General features: G+C 38.8%; 1 protein-coding gene across 1 annotated transcript in view; it reads left to right on the top strand.

The window, feature by feature from the left end:
- Positions 1 to 20,207, top strand: part of MACF1 (microtubule-actin crosslinking factor 1) — a 215,682-nt gene that overhangs the window by 107,576 nt on the left and 87,899 nt on the right. Inside the window, exons 39-50 of the mRNA XM_012646667.1 lie at positions 1,806 to 2,324; positions 3,091 to 3,267; positions 3,529 to 3,652; positions 4,697 to 4,905; positions 5,280 to 5,597; positions 10,030 to 10,196; positions 11,445 to 11,601; positions 13,845 to 13,962; positions 16,754 to 16,816; positions 17,502 to 17,740; positions 18,507 to 18,636; positions 19,414 to 19,613. Of these exons, the coding sequence (XP_012502121.1) occupies positions 1,806 to 2,324; positions 3,091 to 3,267; positions 3,529 to 3,652; positions 4,697 to 4,905; positions 5,280 to 5,597; positions 10,030 to 10,196; positions 11,445 to 11,601; positions 13,845 to 13,962; positions 16,754 to 16,816; positions 17,502 to 17,740; positions 18,507 to 18,636; positions 19,414 to 19,613 (2,421 nt within the window). The remainder of the gene's footprint in view (positions 1 to 1,805; positions 2,325 to 3,090; positions 3,268 to 3,528; positions 3,653 to 4,696; positions 4,906 to 5,279; positions 5,598 to 10,029; positions 10,197 to 11,444; positions 11,602 to 13,844; positions 13,963 to 16,753; positions 16,817 to 17,501; positions 17,741 to 18,506; positions 18,637 to 19,413; positions 19,614 to 20,207) is intronic.

Below are 20,207 nucleotides of genomic sequence, written 5' to 3'. Positions count from 1 at the left end.
TTATTCATTCATTTATTCAGCAAATACTGAGTACCTGCTATATGGCAGGAATTAGAAATAAACCAGTGAACCAACTTGATAAACTGTCTCCTAGGACATTAACTGACATTTATAGGCACATTATATTAGATGATTGAAAGAAGATTTTATATATATATATTTAAGGGACTTATAAAACACATGGATCATATATTTTAGTAGTGGCACCTTGGCAGCAACAATATATGGCTTAGCTGGAATACTTCTGTTCAGTGGCCTGTGCAGGCTATTGCCATATTTTGTAGTAATAAGATTTCTGCCACTTGTGTGACACTTCTGTACTTGGAAGATCCATTACAGTGTTTCCCCCAAAGCCCTGACAGTCTTTCAACAGCACGGAGCAGAGATGGTTCTGCTGCCACAGGGAGCCTCCTGACGCCTCTTGCTGGTAGCAGTCAGCCTGACCAAGTAGCATGTCCATCCCAAGAAGGAAACAGCCTTACTTGTAGGTAGATGGGTTGGAGGATAAGAGTGGGATGATATCTAGGTGGGACACAGACAAAAATGTAGTACCGTTTTGTACTACTATCTGTTTAAGTAGGATATATTTGTCATTCCAGCTTTCTTGAAATGACATGGGAAGCTGAGGCTGTCAGGTTGCTATTGATATAGGCTGAAACTGGAAAATAGTCTAAAGAAGTCCTTCTCTAGGCAGTTGCATAAATAGTATAGATAGGAGCACTGACTAAACTCCTACTGTCTTCTGTTAGACTAAGGAAGAACATGTTTCAAAATAAAACAAAAACCCACCCCTCTTCTCAAAGAACTTATATCCATCAGAATAGAAGTAAGGTCTACATATAAGCACATAGACATAGCACATACAAATAAGAAGTACAGATTACTTATACTATCCATAAATACAATTTACTTTTTATTTAATGAATTAATTTTCCAAAGTCTTTCTTTCTTAGTAGGGCAGTGTTCATGGACATGTGAGTGACATATTTCATGGCTTAAGCATTTTTAATTTTTATGTTATCATATGTATGGTTTATTCAGCTATTCTCTCCTTCCATTAACATGGATAATTATCAGTTGGCCATTTGTACAGTTTAGTAAAGAGAGCCATAGGGGTTTTGGGGCAGAAGGGGGTTGTTTTTTTGTTTGTTTGGTTTTGGTTTTTTGAAACAGAGTCTAGCTGTGTTGTCCAGGCTATATTGCAGTAGAGAGTGTGATCATAGCTCACTGTAACTTCAAATTCCCAAGCTCAAGGAGCCTCAGCCTCCCAACCAGTTGGGACTACAGGTGCACGCCACCATGCCCAGCCAATTTCTTCTTTTTTTTGTAAAGTCACGGTCTAGTCATGCTGCCTAGGCTGGCCTTGAACTCCTACCCTCAAGCAGTTCTCCCGTCTTGGCCTCCAAAGTGCTGGGATTACAGGTATGAACCACTGCGCCAAGCCCTAGTCACAGTTCTGTCCCTTAACAGACTGCATGACCTTAGGACATATAACTTCTTTTTGGTATTCATTTATCTTTAGTGTGGGTATTATCTACCTGCATTGCAGGTTGTGCCAAAATCAGATGAGATAATATATGTAAAATCTCTTTAAAAACAATAAAGTTCTATATACATCAATTCAGTGGGGATCAGCATATGGCATAATGCTCAGGGAGTGAGAAATGTTGGTGACTTCTAAGCATCTGGAAAAGCAGTCTATTGAGGTAGAGGTAGAGACCTCACTCTACTTCTGGCTGTACTCATAACCAAATTATTGTGGATTCCCTACTGATTGTCCTTTGTTTGGGGGTATTACTTACCAGGCCCATCACCAAGAATTGCTGTCCCAGCAGCAAAATTTCATCTTGGCTACCCAGTCAGCTCAAGCCTTCCTGGATCAGCATGGCCACAATCTCACACCTGAAGAACGACAGATGCTACAAGAGAAGCTAGGAGAACTAAAGGAGCAATATACCACTTCCCTGGCCCAGTCGGAGGCAGAGCTGAAGCGGGTACAGACACTTCAAGATGAGTTGCAGAAGTTTCTGCAGGATCATAGAGAGTTTGAAAGCTGGCTGGAACGGTCTGAGAAAGAACTGGAGAACATGCACAAGGGAGACAGCAGCCCTGAGGCCCTTCCCTCCCTGCTAAAGCGGCAGGGAAGCTTCTCAGAGGACGTCATTTCCCACAAGGGAGACTTGAGATTTGTGACTATCTCTGGACAGAAAGTCTTGGACACAGAAAACAGTTTTAAGGAAGGCAAAGAACCATCAACAACTGGAAACTTAGTGAAGGACAAGCTGAAGGATGCAACAGAAAGATACACTGCTCTCCATTCAAAGGTAAGAGGGAGGTTCCTGACAGCCTCGAGTGAAATGATCTTGGCAGCCCTCACACAACTGTTGGTTTCTGGGGCTCAGAATTAGAATCTCAGGACACAGTGGGCAAGCTGATTTGTATATTGACCACAGACAGAGAAACTTCATGAACTGTGCAAAAAAATGTAAAATGTGCTAATGCCTGATCCTAGCATTGTCAGGAGTATGTCTCATACTGGTAGTGGAGGCGCTCAACTTCCTGTATCCTGACCAACAGACTTGGGCTCGTAAGAAACATAGCACAGGGGAAACTTAAACCAATTGCCCAGTCTTTGTTCTTGGACAGAGCATCTAGGGTAAATCCTTATCTTCCTCCCTATCCAAAGAACTCCCACTTCCTCCTTAAGTTTAGAATCTAGTCAGTTTTTCTTACTCTCTTATGCTGTCTGCCAGCATCTCTAATCCCCCAAAAGGAACACTTTTTGTACCTTTCAGTCCCTACCTTTGTCTGCAACCTGACGTATATTTCTTTGGTGGCTTGTCGTGCAACTCATTAAATATTCCTGTGCATATAATAAGGTTGAGGTGAATCGCATGGAGCAAACAATGAGGACCTCACTTGTAGATGATTGCTACCCATTGATTCATGGGTCCTGGTCCTATCCTTATCGGAAGTTACAGTGAGTTCTCTGTAACAAAGCCAGGCCTCTTTATTTAGGCTATACCCAGGAAGCTGCTGCCTTTGGCCCAACCTTACTGAGGTCTGCTCCTCTTTCTTTCTCTGGCACAGTGTGCACAATTGGGCTCTCACCTGAACATGCTGCTAGCCCAGTATCAGCAGTTCCAAAGCAGCGCTGACAGCCTGCGGGCCTGGATGCAGACTTGTGAGGCCAGTGTAGAGAAGCTCCTCTCAGATACTGTTGCCTCTGACCCTGGGGTCCTACAGCAGCAGCTTGCAACAACAAAGGTAAGTCAAGGCACATGCTGTGTTGTGTCAAGGCCTTATATTGCATGGCTTAGAGCACTCGCCAAAGAAAAGCAAATACTTGCACACATTAAAGGCAGTGGTTGGAATGCATTGGACAAGATCTGATTCCTAAACACTTTATTATTTATGGCTGTGGATAAACTGAAATTATTTTATAAAGCTGTTTAGTAGCTCTAGGTTCCTCGAATCAGCTTTGTTTACTCAGATGTTTTTCTTTTGTCATTTTTCATGGACAAGCAGCAGTTGCAGGAGGAAATGGCTGAGCACCAAGTACCTGTAGAAAAGCTCCAAAAAGTAGCTCATCACCTCATGGAAATTGAAGGGGAGCCAGCCCCAGACCACAAGCATGTTCAGGAAACTACAGGTGTGAAACAGCAACAGCAATAGTATTCCCTTAATTCTTAGTATGTACCTCTGTTCTGCAATATCTCACATTATGTTGTGCAAATATCTGTGGCACCAGGCTAGGGGCTGAGGATATAGACATGAATAGACAGACTCGCATCAAATAGCTCATGCTGTAATGAACTTTATTCTTGCACCATTAAGGACTTTCACAATCTGACTTCAACCCCTTTTCCCCAGGCATCTACTTTCTCGTCACACCCTACTTCCCTCCCTTTCCCAAGTAAACCAGTCATTTCTGCATTACATTACCCCTAAAGTTTTTCCTGTTGCTTAGCTGCTAGCATTTATTGAGTGCTTAGCATGCATGATAAACTCTTGCTCATGCTTCAAGATGTAGCTGAGGGTACATCATGGTGAGTATAGTTAATAACAATATATTGTATACTTGAAAACTGCTAAGAGAATAGATTTTAAGTGTTCTCACCGCAAAGAAATGCTAAGTATGTGAGGTAACACATATGTTAAATAGCTTGATTTAGCCATTCCAGAGTGTATACATATATCAAAACATTATGTTGTGCGTCATAAATATATATAATTTTTATTTGTCCAAAAAAAAGATGTATCTGAGAGGTGACCCCCTTTCTAAGGTCCTGACTACCACCCACACTCCTCAAAAGAAAAAAAAGATAAGAATTATTCTTCCCTCTGGGCTTCTCTAGGACAGTACTCCTAATACCAATATAGCACTTAGGATTTTATTTTTGTGGTTAGTTGTGATGTACCTTCCTCTGTCTGTGCTCCGTTTTGGAGTCTTAAGTTTGGAGGCAGCAGAGACTTTATCTTAATTATCTTTAGTACAATTTAGTACAATTTCTGGCTTGTAATAGGTGCTAAATTACTAGTGCTTATTGAATTTTGCTCTGATACTAATGCACTTCAAGCTTATTCCTTCTATTAATATTATCTTGATGTTAATTGTTACTACATTTAATATATGCAATTTCAATACATTCTTTTTAAAAGCACAATGCAAAATAGCCTCCACTCTTCCTTCCAGATTCCATACTCAGCCACTTCCAAAGCCTCTCCTGTAGCCTGGCTGAGCGCTCTGCTCTGCTACAGAAGGCAATTGCTCGATCTCAGAGTGTCCAGGAAAGTCTGGAGAGCCTGCTGCAGTCCATCAGGGAAGTTGAACAAAACCTGGAAGGGGAGCAGGTGGCAACACTCTCATCAGGAGTCATCCAAGAAGCCCTAGCCACTAACATGGTAAGACCTATGTCCCCAGAGCTATCACAGAGAGTGTGTTTGCCATGTACCATAATTACACAGTGTTGAAAAAGTAACAGGAGAGAAATTCACTTCTATGAATCTTCTAATAAGTTGTAGAGATGATGACTAATCCATATAAAGACATTTCTACTCAATTTCCAAGCCACCACTGCACTGAAGGAAAAGTGGCAATAGCAAAGTCATATGGTAGAAGGGGTGGAGAACTAAGGGGGTGAGATGTGTGGTATTCTGAAGGCTCAGTTGCAATACTTGAGCCCCACTTGAGGATGTGAGCTTGTAGTTATTCGTGTGTCACTTAGATATCCTGGAATAAGTGAACCAGGAACTGATAAACATGTTCTTGATGACAGAAAGTGAAGCAGGACATTGCCCGGCAAAAGAGCAGCTTGGAGGCCACCCGTGAGATGGTGACTCGATTCATGGAGACAGCAGACAGCACCACCGCAGCAGTGCTGCAGGGCAAACTGGCAGAGGTGAGCCAGCGCTTCGAACGGCTCTGTCTGCAGCAGCAAGAAAAGGAGAGCTCCCTAAAGAAGCTTCTGCCCCAGGCAGAGATGTTTGAACATCTCTCTGATAAGCTGCAGCAGTTCATGGAAAACAAAAGTCGGATGCTGGCCTCAGGAAATCAGCCAGATCAAGATATCGCACATTTCTTCCAACAGATCCAGGTGAGGAGATACCTGCCACGTTAGCAGAGTAAGAGGGAGAGAAGGGCAAAGAGAGAACCAATATTACTGTGCTCATACTAAGTCAGCGTCCTGGAAATTTTAGCTGCATTATCTTAAAGAATTATCACATTTTCACAGCCATCCTGTAAAGTGGATATTGTTTGTACATTTTTTTAAAAACACAATCAAGATTTATTTTCCACTCATACTACATCTTCAACCTAGATCAACAGGGATACTCAGCTCATCATAGTCACTCAGGGATGCAGGTTGATGTAGACTTCATCTTGACATAAGCTTTCATGCTGCAATGGGAAGAGACCATATTATATCCACTTACATTTCATTAGTAAAAGCAAGTTTTACATAACCACACCTAACTTTCTAGGTAGTGGGGAAATATAATCCTATCATGCACCTAGAAGATGCAAAGCTGAAAATATTTGATCGAAAGTATTAACAAACTACTACAGATATATACCCAGAAGTAGAATTGCTGGGTCATAGTATATACATATATTTAATTTCACTAGGTAGTGGCCAATTTGAGCTCCAAGATGGCTGCACTAGCCTACATTCCCACTTGTAGTACCTTAACATTCCTATATCTCTACCTCACTGCCTTGGATTTATCCAACTTTCTAACTTTTTCCATATTAAAATGGGATCTTATTATTTTGTTTTGTTTGTCCTCCTAACTTCTTGCTTTTTATTTTGAATAATTTCAAACGTACAGAAAAGTAGAAGGAATGGTTCAATAAACACCAGCATACTCTTCATCTAGACTCACCAATTGCTAATTGTTTTCTCTTTATAAAAATATAAAAGAGAGAGGGTATCATGACGGGCTCAAACGTTCATTATCATCATTATTCTTTTTTGATACTTAAAAGTTTTCCCAAATTTGGTCAATGGGAGCCCCTTCAAGCTGTCTTCTGCCTTTTTTTGTTTTTAAACAGGGTCTCACTCTGTCACTGAGGCTGGAGTGTAGTCCTCATAGCTTACCACAACCTCAAACTCCTGGGTTCAAGTGATCCTCCTGCCTCAGCCTCCTGAGTAGCTGAGACTACAGGAGTGCGTCACTACACCTGACTCATTTTTCTATTTTTTGTAGAGATGATGGAGTCTCACCCTTGATCAGGCTGGTCTCAAACTCCTAGCCTCAAGCAATCTTCTCACCTAGGTTTCCAGAGTGCTAAGATTATAGGCATGAGCCATTGTACCTGGCCCTGTCTCCTGTCTTTGCAACATGTCCCAACCAGCGTAAGAGCACTTGCTTACTTTCTGACACAAATAAGATTATTTCCTTGTCCCATACCTGAAATCAGCTATTTCTCCAAGGAGCCTCACTTTCGGTGGTGAATATGTTTAGGAACCAAAATCTGGACACTAGATGAGCTACTGGGATGTCATTCTTTCTAGGTCCTTTTGCTGAATAGTGTTAGGAAACATTTGTATGTTTTTTTATATCGTGAGATTATACTAATAATCCATTTTCAGCTCAACACCACAGAATTCTTCCTCTACTCCACATTTGTTTCTTCCTTTCCTAAAAGAAGAACCCTAGCTCGCAATAGCCTTAATATATTTACTTACTTGTTTTATCTTACAGCAAATATAAGATAGTTTTAGAATTAAACTAGTATTTCTACCAACAACAAACGTAGTAAATAAAATTGAAGATTTCTTTGGATCTTTTTGTGTCCTAGACTGCGACCTACTGTGTACTGTGTTCTAAAGTAACCTGAAGTCTTTTTTTCCCTATAATTTCATATATAATTAGATTTATTTATTTCTGTTTATATTAACCTTTAGGACTTTATTTTTCTATATTTGTTGATCAAACTTATTTTTAAATATGTAAAGCTTTAACATAGCTCAGAAGTTAAAACTATTCAAAAAGCTATCCGCAGGGAACAGAAAGTGAGTAAGAATATACTCTCATTGTCTTTCCTGTCTCTTTCATCCCATGTTCACCCACCCCCATAATAATGAATTTTATTTTTTTCTATTTCTTTTTTCCAAAATAAACATATACACATATTCTTATTTCCCTTTCTTCCTAATAAAAAAGGATATATTACATAATCTTTTGCATTTTGCCTCTTTACTTAATGTATACTAAAAATCATTGATATGAGTTCATAGAGATCTTCATTTTTCTAACCATATATTTGTTGTGTAGATGAATCATAGTTTATTCAGTGAATTTCTTATGTGTGGACATTTTAGTCGTTGGTTCCAAATTGTACTATCACCACTGAATAACCTTATACATTTTTTTCCATGTTATGGGAAGTGTATCTTCAGAATAAGTTCCTAGAGTAGAGCTGTTGTATCAAAGGGTAAATACCTCTGTAGTTTTGTTAGATAGCGCCAAATTCCCTTCCACTGGGATTTCGCCATTGTGCATTCCCACCAGCAGCACATGACAGTACCTGTTTCCCCCACAGCCTCACCAGCAGAAAGTATTACCAAGCTTTTGAGTTTTTGCCAGTCTGATAGTTAAAACATGATATGTAAATTTGGTTTTATTTTTTATTTCTCTGAGGAGTGAAGTTGAATATATTTTTACGCTCAAGAGTTTGTTTTTACATTTAAGAGTCATTTATCTGTGAACTATTCATTCATGTCTTTTGTCATTCTTTTGGCCAAATTTTCATCTTTTTTTCCTCAAAATTTTTAGAGTTCTTATATAGAGAGATTAGTTCTTTATCCATAATATGTTAGAAATATTTTCCTCCACTTGAACCTTTGTCTTTTGACTTTGCTTGTGATTTTTTTTGCTATGTAAAAGTGGGGTTTTTTTACACAGTAGATTTTATCAGTGTTTTATTCAATATCTATTTTTGGTCATATTTTGAAAGACTTTGGCCCCGGGTCATGAAGAAATTCACCCGTGCTTTTTTCTAAAACGTTTTATGTTTCTTTTTTTTTTTTTTTTTTTTTTACATTTGAACTTTTAAACAATACAAGTTTATTCTGAGGTGTGAATCAAGTTTATCTTCTTCCAAACGTCTATCTAGTTGTTTCTAATACAGGTTCAGTATCCCTAATCCAAAAATTCAAAATCTGAAACACTCCAAAATCTGAACCTTTTTGAGTGCCGATATGACACTCAGAGGTTGTGCTCAAAGGAAATGCTCATTGGAGCATTTCAGATACAGGATTAAGGGTGCTCAACTAGTAAGTATAATGCAAATATTCCCAATCCAAAAAATGTAGAATCCAGATCACTGCTGGTCCCAAGCATTTCAGGTAAGGGATACTCAACCTGTACCATTTATTTGAAAAGTCCATCTTTTCCCCAGATTTGAGAAGCCATCTTTATTATATACAGAGTTGTCATATGTATTGGAGTCTATTTCTGGATTTTTCTATTGTGTTTTGCTAGTCTGTCTGTTCATGTGCCATGGCATACTACTTTTAATTATAGAGGCTTTATGGTGTGTTTTAATACCTGGTAGGGCTAGTCCTCATTTTTTTTTTCTTTCAGGATTTTTCATAGCTATAGTTGCACATTTTTTTCTGTGCGAACTTCAGAATCACCTTTATTAGTTCTAGAGAAAAAAACTTGGCATTTTTATTTGGGTCACAGTAAATGTATTTATTCACATGTGCATGTATATGTACATACACGCATACATATGCATACACATATCTTTATGGATATCTTTCCATTTATTCATGTCTATTTTTGTATCTTTCAGAAGTGTTTTAAAGTTTAGGTTTGTATGTTTCTTGTTAGCTGATTACAAAGATTGAACTTTTTGTGTTGCTGTTGTAATTGAAGTTTTCCTTCTTGATTTTTATGTGTTGGGTTTATATTCTGCCACCTTATTTAATTACTTCATCGTTTGATTTTGTTGTATTGTTAATTCTCTTGGTTTTTATAAATACATGTCGTATAATCTGCAAATAGAGTTTTACCTCTTCTTTTCCAGTTCTTATTCCACAAATTGATTTCTCTTAATTGTACTGGCTAATATCTTTAGTACAATGTTACATAATAGTGGAGATAGTGTGTTTATCCCCATTTTACAGAAGAGACTATGGTAGCTTAGAGAAGTTTAGTAGCTTAAGATCATGAGCTAGTCAGTGGCAAAGCCATATTGAATTTCAGATCTTTTTGACTCCCAAAACCTTCATTCTTTACATTCTTTCATCACGGTACCTCCCAAGTCTTTGAACATTTGTTTAAAGGAGACTTTTTTGTTATTCCTAGCCATTCTGGTGCATTGGAGAGGTCCTGTGTTATTTATTGTTTTGAGCTAGCAGTTGACTCAGCAAGTATGCCTCTTTTTTTGTTCCCTCTTTTTCTACAGATTAGGGAGAACTTGCCCCAGGCTTAACCTAGATACCTTTCATCTTTTTGAGTATATTTATTTATAAAGATCAGAGGATTTAATACATTTCCTTGTTTGCTTGACAGGAGCTCAATTTGGAAATGGAAGACCAACAGGAGAACCTAGATACTCTTGAGCACATGGTCACGGAACTGAGCTCTTGTGGCTTTGCACTAGACCTGTCCCAGCATCACGACAGGGTGCAGAACCTCAAAAAGGATTTCACACAGCTACGGAAGACAGTTAAAGAAAGGCGAGTTTTCCTGTGTGTTTGATCAGTGTTGGGAAACTGTTTTTTTCTTGCTGTGGGGTAAAAAGATCTTTTCTTCTTTTCTTCCTTTGCCAGAAAAGATAGCATCCAAAACTTTGCTACTGAGTCATAGGAAGGTGGAAAGTGCCACTTTTAGCCAAAGAATCTACTTGATGCTTAATGGTTTTTGTATTGCTAACTAGCAGAAAATGGGCTGAGTTCCATCTCTGTATGATCAAAAGCCAAAGTCACCTGGACCAAATAGAGCAAATTTGGGACAGCAAGTAGAATTATAGCAGAATTTTAAATAGAAAAATCGAAGGAGATTTCCCAACATAATTAAGGGCTATGTTGGCATTTCCCCTGCTTGTTTTGACCACATTTAAGTTGCTGCGTTGGAGGAGTGTCTGGATTCTCGTTCCAGGGCAAATAAGAGAATGTAAGGCAAAGGCTGGCTGATTTTTAACTCACTGTTGAAAAGCCATGATTCCCCATTATAAAGCTTCACATGGGTTTAAGAGCATGGGCCAGACTTCTTATCTTGACTTAGCCATAAATATAATCTGGTTTAACAGATGACTGCCTTAATGACCAAGAGGAAAGCAGTTCCTGAAACCAGCATTGTTAGCAACAGGTTATTTAATGGAGAGCTTGGGGACAAAGGTCAAGAAGGCTTTGTTTTGCTTCCCCTATGCTGAGGGCCTTTTAGCTGTATGAGGAACCAGGATCTCTGGATTGATATCTGACTGATAGATGTGGCCCATTTCCAAATTTTCTCCTTGATTTCATTTTTTGGCATGCTTAACCTAGGCTAATCCCCTGACTTCTCTGAGCCTCACTTTCAGTGCCTTCCTTGCTAAAGGAATCAGCATTTGGATTGGACCTTGAAAGAGTCGAATACCTAAAATGTAGCAGAGCTGGAATTGAGATCCAAAGCCTACATTCTTTCCATTGTATCATAGTACCTAAATAGCAGGCTCCTTTTAGTTTTTCTCACTTTCACTTTAGCCCAGAGTAAGATTAAAGACTTCTTTCCCCAGAAATGTCCAAACAAGGGCAACAGAGTCCTGAGTTTGATGCTCTCGTACATTATATGTTGGTTGTTCAGCCAAACCTGCTATGGAAAAGATTATGGGAAGGAAAGGCCCTGTTAGGAAACTGATGCCTAGAGTCCCAGAATGAACCTAGTTTTAGTTCAAGTTGACTTTACAAAACTTAGTCTGGCAAGTAATAAAACTTCTTTGTTGACAGAGAGAAAGATGCATCATCTTGCCAGGAACAGTTGGATGGATTCCGGAAGCTAGTTAGGACCTTCCAGAAATGGCTGAAAGAAACCGAAGGCAGTATTCCACCTCCAGAGACTTTCATGAGTGCTAAAGAGCTGGAAAAGCAGATTGAACACCTCAAGGTAGGTGAACAGAAGGGGCTCCAGGAATTAGCCTAGCAGCAGTTTGGAAGCTTATATGTACTCATCTCCTGCTGTAGTGGGGAAGTAGTGTGAGAAATCCTAGTTGTCTGTCTGCATCAGAACAGAAATTCCTCCATTCTTTTCATGTGGTTCCCACCTGCCACTACCCTGCACTGAGCACTATAACATTTTCTATTTAAAACCCAAAACCAAACAAATCATCTGGGAATAAAAAAGTTTCAGCTGTTTCTTGGATGCCTCTCATGCTATGGTGGGTCATAAAAAAGATAGTTGTCAAAGTCCAGCCCTTAAGAAGCTTATACTCTCTAATTGTATATTTGAGAATTATATATTGTATATTTGAGAATTATATTGTATATTTGAGACAAATATATGTGAGCAAGTAACCAGATAATATGATCAGGAAATTGTGGAGAAAAAAAACTAGTACTATTCCAGCTACTAAAGGAAAAGTTAGATTCAGATGGTTAGAAGTTGCCTTCAAGAATGGGACCAACTTTCCTCCCTTCCCCTGCAGAATTCCTTCTGTACCACCTTTGATTCAAAGTCATCCAGCCTCTGCTTACACCTCTAACATATTTCTTCTTTCAGTTGAAATGGCCAAATCTGCCTCTAACTAACTGTCATGTATTCATCCTTACTTTCTCAGTAAAGCATGGTTTATCTTGAGCAGATGAAAGAGAAGAGTTTGGTTGCATTCACAGGGTGGGCACCAGGAACATTTTGCTGTTGGGAATTCCCTAGGACAGAGGTTCCCCAAATTTCTTGTTTCACTGTGCCCTTAGTGTTTTAAGAAGTTTTTCATGGACCCTGAGGGCCAAAATAAAAAAACCCTAATAGTTTCACTTGCTAAATAATTAGTTCCAAACAACTCAGTAGTTGTTGTTCATATGGTGTCCAACAGATGTCACGCCATTTTCCTAAAAAATTTAAAATATCCTGTGAGTTAGGCATAGTTTGGGGACTGTAGCCCTTTGGAATCAAGGGTGATTAATAAAAGAATTGATAGGCAATGACCAAAGGTCAGTTGAATTTAGGCGGTATGAGCTTGCTAGATGTTAATGGCTCTGTGTCTTCCTCTGCTGCTGCTCTGCAGGTTAAAGTCAAAAGCAAACCAGCAGATTGTCAGGGATATTCAGTGTGGAAGAAGGGATTGAAGACTAGGATAGTATCCCTGCCCTGAAAGGAGTAAAATCCTACTGCTGTGACAGGCAGTCACATCTCAGCATGACCTGGTACTTTTGTCTTAGAGCAGATGCCATTATATCCTAATGGCTTTGTAGGGTATTTAGAGCTCTGATTTCAAACTCAATACAAAGTTCCCTTAGTAAATGCAAAATGTAGACTGTGATTCTATGTATTTCTCTACGTCTCAATATTGGGCTCCTCATTTACCCTCCAGTTGCCATTTTGGGGTTTTTTTTGTTTGTTTTTTGTTTTTTGTTTTTTTTTTTAGAGACAGGATCTTGTTCTGTTGCCCTGGCTGAGGTGCAGTGGTGTCGTCATAGCTCACTGCAGCCTCAAACTCCTGGGGTCAAGCAATCCTCCTGCCTCAGCTTCCCGAGTAGCTAGGACTATAGGCATGCACCACCACACCTGGCTAATCTTATTTTTTTTGTAGAGACAGGGTCTTGCTATGTTGCCCAGGCTGATCTCGAACTTCCGGCCTTAAGCAATCCTCCTGCATTGGCCAAAGTGCTGGGATTATAGGAATGAGCCACCGTGCTCAGCCTCCTCTTTATTCTTTACATGCACATTGCTCCCTTCTATCCACCCGGCAAACTTTTATCTTAACTCAAAGCTTTCCTCCCTCTAGACAGAACTAGATGTATTTCCTCTTGCCCTCTCAGAGTTCATAGCCTGTCCATATTTCTGTAATAGCATTTATTGTATTATAATACAATTGATAATCTGAGTACCTGATTTTACGAACTGTGTCATAGTCCTATTTTATATCCCCAGTGTTTGGCATGGTGCCTATCCTATAGTAAATGCTCAATAAATATTTGATGAATTAATGAATGAATCAGAAGGTTCTGAAAATTCCAGGATATCATTCTCCCTTCCCTTGGCTGGTTAAGCCAGGATCTTGAAATGGCTGAATGTATGAGAATGGTCTCTTAATGCTTATACAAATTTTAGCAAGTGTATGTAAAACAGGTGTTTCTACTTATGAGGAGAATGCCCCAGATGTTGCATTAGCCATTTTGCTCTTTAAACAGGGTCTTCTAGATGACTGGGCAAGTAAGGGAACTCTCGTGGAAGAAATCAATTGCAAAGGCACTTCTTTAGAAAATCTGATCATGGAGATCACAGCACCTGATTCCCAAGCCAAGACCGGTGAGTACAAGCTCTTGAAAATGTAGTGAACATCTTTCTTTGCTTTTGGCCTTTGAGGATGCCCCTTTATTTAATTAAAGTTAGAATCAAGGTTGGTTATGAAAGCAAAGGGGGTCCACAAAGCAGTCTTCCCCCTCAACTTAATCTGTTTCCGCCTTTACTGTATAGCATTGCTCCATTTACAAAATTCTTTCCCATGATGAGAAAAGGAAATGAACTAATTGACCCACTTAGAACTGTCAAATGAACATAGGAGAATTAAAATAGGATTTTCCTCTTAAGAAATTTGTCTCTTTTAAACATGTGAATGGGTTGGGCATGCATCACCTTTAAAATTGGGCAGGCCTGCATGGGTATGAGTGTGCTATCCAGGGAGAAGCTAGGTATTTGGGAGTCACTAGTGGTATACCAGGGACTGGCACACTTCTTTGAAGGGGGTACAAAGATTGTGCCCAGATGTATGAATAATCTCTGGCTGTAAATTAAGTCTTTCAAGCAAAATCCAATAAGAGTTCACAGTCGCTTGCTGGTTGCTAATGGGATCTCATAGGTTTTTTTTTTTGTTTTTTTTTTGTTTTTTTTTTTTGAGACAGAGTCTCACTCTTTTGCCTGGGCTAGAGTGAGTGCCATGGCGTCAGCCTAGCTCACAGCAACCTCACACTCCTGGGCTCAAGCGATCCTACTGCCTCAGCCTCCCGAGTAGCTGGGACTACAGGCATGTGCCACCATGCCCGGCTAATTTTTTTCTATATATTTTTAGTTGTCCGATTAATTTCTTTTGTATTTTTAGTAGAGATGGGGTCTCACTCTTGCTCAGGCTGGTCTCGAACTCCTGAGCTCAAACAATCCGCCCGCCTCGGCCTCCCAGAGTGCTAGGATTACAGGCCTGAGCCACCGCTCCCGGCCCCAACAATTGTTTTTAATAGTTCACTTTGTAATGTCAGGGCACTCTTTGACTACATTGAACTAGAAACTTGAAAGCCATGTAATAAGAAATTCTTGTTTCAAAATTAAACCACTAAGAATATTTAATGAGGGCTCTTAAACACAGAAAACATCTAAAATTGGCATTGAGGACAAAAACTGTCTGTAGGCTGACATCATCATGACCTAACGTGTTAAGAATTCTATTATTACGTAATTCTGCCCTGATGAGAACTTGCTCTATAGATGTACTTCAGCCTTTTTTTGTCATGTTATTTAATGTATTAACATGTACTGTAGATGTTCTTTGTATGGTATACATGAATGGGCATGGATAGGTTTGAATATTGTAAAGTGCTAGTGAAGAGTTACCACCTTTCCAATCATTGACACTCAAAAATAAGTTTAAATATATACTTAGAGGTAGCAGGAACTGCTTTATTCTCCCCCCAAAAGCAGCATAAATTAGTCGTATCTAGTGGGTTAAGATGTAGCATTTACTATCATAAAACATGCATGTTTTATTGTCATTTCTAAGTAGTAGAAATTTATCTGAATATTAAATTTAAGCCAAACATTAGCAGAATCCCTAAAGCACCTCCTTAGGGTGCTTTGAAAATCAGTTTGAATATTACTGTCCTGAGTGCCATCAGAGTTCTCTTCCAACTCTGTAAAACCATGAATATTCCAGTTCCTTACATTTGTGCAGCTCTTTTTGTTTCCTGAAGTGCTTTCACATACATTGTCTCATGATCTGTCTCTAATAACTCCAAGAGAATTGGCAGGATAGTTAGTATTATCTTCATATCCTGGAGAAGAAACTGTGTCCATTGATTAGGGCTCACATACTGAGTTAGTGACAACCTTGGTTAAGACCTTCTTCTGATTACTAGTCCAGTTTCTTTTTTTCAATCACCACGCTGCAATGGAATGTAATTTTTCTGTTTGATCCGTTTTTAATTGAAAATGCAATAAAATTAACATTTAAAATGTTATAATCACTACCCTAACACAACTATTTTAATATAACCTTGCACATGACTTTTTGTACAGTGAAATCAGTGTACATGGGAGTTTTATTCTGTCCTTTTAAAGTATGATTATATCATGAATATTTTTCAGATTTCTGTATAATCTTTATAATTATATGACCTGGTTTTTACTTAAGTTGGGAAAATCCTCTGAAATATAAGGAACCAACTTGGGGAGAATGTAGGAAAAATTGTGGTGATTAGAAACAGAACCAAAGGCCCAAAGCAGAATTTATTGGAATAATGTTTATGAGGCAGATTTATTGGCACTTAGATTTTCTGTTTTCCCTTGAGGAAATGGGAGCGGGAAGAGGTCATCAAAGGAAAGACAGGGAATCTTCCTTTAAAAATTATATAAGGAAGGGCTCACTTTAACATCTTTATTAAAAGAAGGCTGCTTTTTATGTCCTCGATGGTACTTGTTCATTTTTATTATATTGAAAGACATTGATATAAAAGGTAGACCTTTTTGTCTTTATTATAAATCCTTATTCCAATCTGTGGTAGGTACTAAAGACTTAATAATTTTACAGATACTTGCTTCATAAAATTAGGGCAGCATCCAAAGAATTCAAGTTGGTAATTTAAGAAGAAGGAAATTTGAACTTCCTCTAGAAAAGATGAAAAATCATTCCTGCTAAGGAGCGAAACACCTTGAGTGACACTTTGTTGCCTGGCAGCTAAGATAATTTGTCTCTTTCCATAGTATGTTGTCTTGTGCTGTGTTAACTTCCTGATGCCCAAGCTTAAAGTGAGTGCCAAAGAACAAATTGGGTCCTGTATGTATTCCTAACACGTTGGTCTTGCCCTGTTTGTCTCTCTGTCCTTCTGCTCAGGTTCCATACTGCCCTCTGTAGGAAGCTCTGTAGGCAGTGTAAACGGATACCACACCTGCAAAGGTGAGAATGCCATTTCAACAGTGTCTCTTTGTTGGGTGTGTCAGCACAGCATTCATGTTTGCATCTGTGTGTATTTCAGTATGTGTGGAAGAACTGCTGCCAGGATGGGTGTGAGGAGAAAGATCTGGGGATGCCTGTCCATTTGCTGGCTATAGGCTAAACAGCTTGGCAGCCCCTGAAACTAAAGACCCTTGAAGAAATAAACTAGATCACTAGATAAGGGCAATAAGGAAAGACCTTGTAGAAAAATATATATTAATCTTTGAATTATAAAGAAGCTATGCCAGAGGTAATCTATTCTAGCCCTCAGCTTCCCAGCTGGGTGACTTCTCTGCAGTTTGGAGAAGAGGGTGCAGAAGAATGTGCCAAATTCATTAGTCTCAATAGTATGCTACTGTTAAATTCTTACTTTGCTCCCCTCACTTTTGTCATTCTCATGTTTATTTAGCATTTTAAGGCATATATCTGAGTATATAATGCCAAAACTAGAAAGCAGATAAATGAGAGTTCTTTTGCTTTGTGTGTATAAACAGGAATTTCTATGTGATTTATCAGGAAGATAATCTCCAGTTCACTAGAAGGAGTAGGAGATGTGCTTAATCCCAACAAATAATTTAGAAGTGAGGAACCAAGGGGCGTGCTTGGAGAGCTATTCCCAATCTGATTTCTGTTTCTATGATACTAGATCTGACGGAGATCCAGTGTGACATGTCAGATGTAAACTTGAAGTATGACAAACTGGGGGCAGTACTTCGGGAGCGCCAGGAAAGCCTTCAGTCTGTCCTCAGCAGAATGGAGGAGGTTCAGAGGGAGGCAAGCTCAGTGCTGCAGTGGCTGGAATCAAAAGAGGAAGTCCTAAAATCCATGGATGCCTTGTCTCCAACCAAGACCGAAACAGTGAAAGCCCAAGCTGAATCTAACAAGGTACTGTTTGTGTTAGCTGCATCCCAACACCAGAAGGGACTGCTGAGAGTGAGACAGGGGCAACTATGCAGGCGGTGATGAGCAGTACGTTTGACTTCCAAATGATTAATATGCCTTAACTCTCCTAGAGAATTTTCTTACCTATGAAATTAGAAATTGTTATAAATCGGATTCAGAAACAAAACCAGATATGTTTGCAGAAGAACAGCCCTCCCCAGAAACATTAGTTCATTGAGAGTGGTACTTAATCTATGCTGTAAGCAAAGCCAAATCATTCTCAACAAAGCACCTTCCCAACTCTTAGAGGGATCTAAATAACTGTGATTACAGTTCATTCTTAAATTGACATGTAGGACTAGGAAAAATGCCAGAAGATAGAAGATCATAGAAAATCCTATAAGAAATTTTCGCCAAAATGTTTAATATTCCCGCTGAGCATAGCATGTCATCTCCTTCAACTACAAAAACATCATCATCATCATCATGATCATCATCATATCTTGGCACTTTTAGTTTGTAGGGATTAATAATTCCTTCTTATTGGGTTCTACTGATGTGTTATACATAAGAAAATCAGATCTTGCCATCTAGATTTTCATTTTAAAGTAAAAAGCAGAAAGGTTAAGTTTCTTAAAATCACAAAACAAGTTACAGATAAAATCAGAGTAAAGCCCATATTGCCACCCAGTTTTCCAGTCATTTCTACCACACACAGTTTTGTTTCCTGTCCAGAATCTCATGGCATGCATGATGTTCTTTCTCCTAGGCCTTCCTGGCTGAATTGGAACAGAATTCTCCAAAAATTCAGAAAGTAAAGGAAGCCCTGGCTGGATTACTGGTGACATATCCCAACTCACAAGAAGCAGAAAATTGGAAGAAAATGCAAGAAGAGCTCAGTAAGTTGTCATAGGAGTGTTGCAAATTCTCTAAATTGATTGTCTTCAAAGCAAATAGAGAATTTTAGTACATCCTCTAAAGCAGGAATTATTTTTACTTAATGTTCATAAGTCAGGGAAAGGCCCAGATAGAGCCAGAGAGTGACCCTGATTAGGGGGAAAAATTAGAGATTCCACTCAGAGTCAGGAGTTTGGCTTTCTTGGGCAAGTCAAACTGATCAAGAGCTAAAGAGAACATTGATGATAAAAGTGAAAAATGGAAAATAATCTAAATAAAAATCCCCAATGATAGTGATCCACATTACTTAATATATCTTATATTTGTTGGCTTTACTTAAGGGTTTTCTGCTGATCAAACTTAAAAAATATTGATTCAATAAAGGATTAAATAAATTATATGCTCATAATATTGAACTATAAAAAATGTAGATGGATATTTACTAGCATGAAAGATGTTCATAAAATAGTAAACTTAAAAACAGACTATAAAATTATATGTATATATATGTAGTATATTTTACATGTACTCGTGTGTATGTGTGTAGTTCTATGCAATTTTAAATCACATGTGTGGTTTCATGTAACCACCACTGCAATCAGGATACAGAACTGTTTGTGTTACTTTAGTTAAAAATTTTAAAAGGTTATTTTTAATTTTAAAAAATTTTAAACAATGCCCCTGGGGTTATTTCCTGTAGTATATTTGGAACATAATTTAGAGGCCAGGCCAGTTGTTGATGAGAGTAAGGAATACATGCTCTCATTTCCTCTTTCCAGATTCCCGATGGGAAAGGGCTACCGAGGTGACTGTGGCTCGGCAGAGGCAGCTGGAGGAATCCGCGAGCCACCTGGCCTGCTTCCAGACCGCGGAATCCCAGCTCCGGCCCTGGCTGACGGAGAAAGAGCTGATGATGGGAGTGCTGGGGCCCTTGTCTATTGACCCCAACATGTTGAATGCACAAAAGCAGCAGGTCCAGGTGAGCAATACAGCTTAATGCTTTAGAGCAAAGAAATTGGGGGTCACGTGAATCTGGATTTGAATGTTGCTCCCAATAAGTAGATTTTCTGTGACTCTAGACAAGTCATTTAACCTCTCAGGGTCTTGGTTTCTTCAGTGTAAGTGAGATGTTTTTAAGGTGTTTATCACAGTGCCTGTCAAATAGTAAATAGTCAATAACTCTATTCTTTATATCATCAAGAGAAGGAGTAAGATGAGTGGATATTGGAATGGGGAACATTTTCTGACTAAATTGTGGAATCATATTTTACGTTTAATCCCCAGGATAGTGATCCACATTACTAAATATAATATCTCATATCTCTGCTAGCTTTACTTAAAGATTTTCTGCTGATCTAACCTCAAAAAGATTGATTTAAGTGCCCAACATTATAGAAATTTCAGTTGGTCAAAATTATTTCCAATGAAATCCTGCCTAGAACTTTTTCCTCATTCTACATCCTCCCACAAACCTATTCCATGTCTTCTTACCTTCCACCAAGTTCCATAAATTAAGACCTAAGAGTAATTTTTGAAGGAAACCTTTCTTTCAGCCCCTGCATCCAAATAATTA

This window comes from Propithecus coquereli, unplaced genomic scaffold, assembly GCF_000956105.1.
Source record: "Propithecus coquereli isolate 6110/MARCELLA unplaced genomic scaffold, Pcoq_1.0 Scaffold249, whole genome shotgun sequence".
In the NCBI taxonomy this organism is placed as follows: domain Eukaryota; kingdom Metazoa; phylum Chordata; class Mammalia; order Primates; family Indriidae; genus Propithecus; species Propithecus coquereli.
Note: the sequence above shows the minus strand (reverse complement) of the source record. Positions and strands in the feature narration are given on the sequence as shown.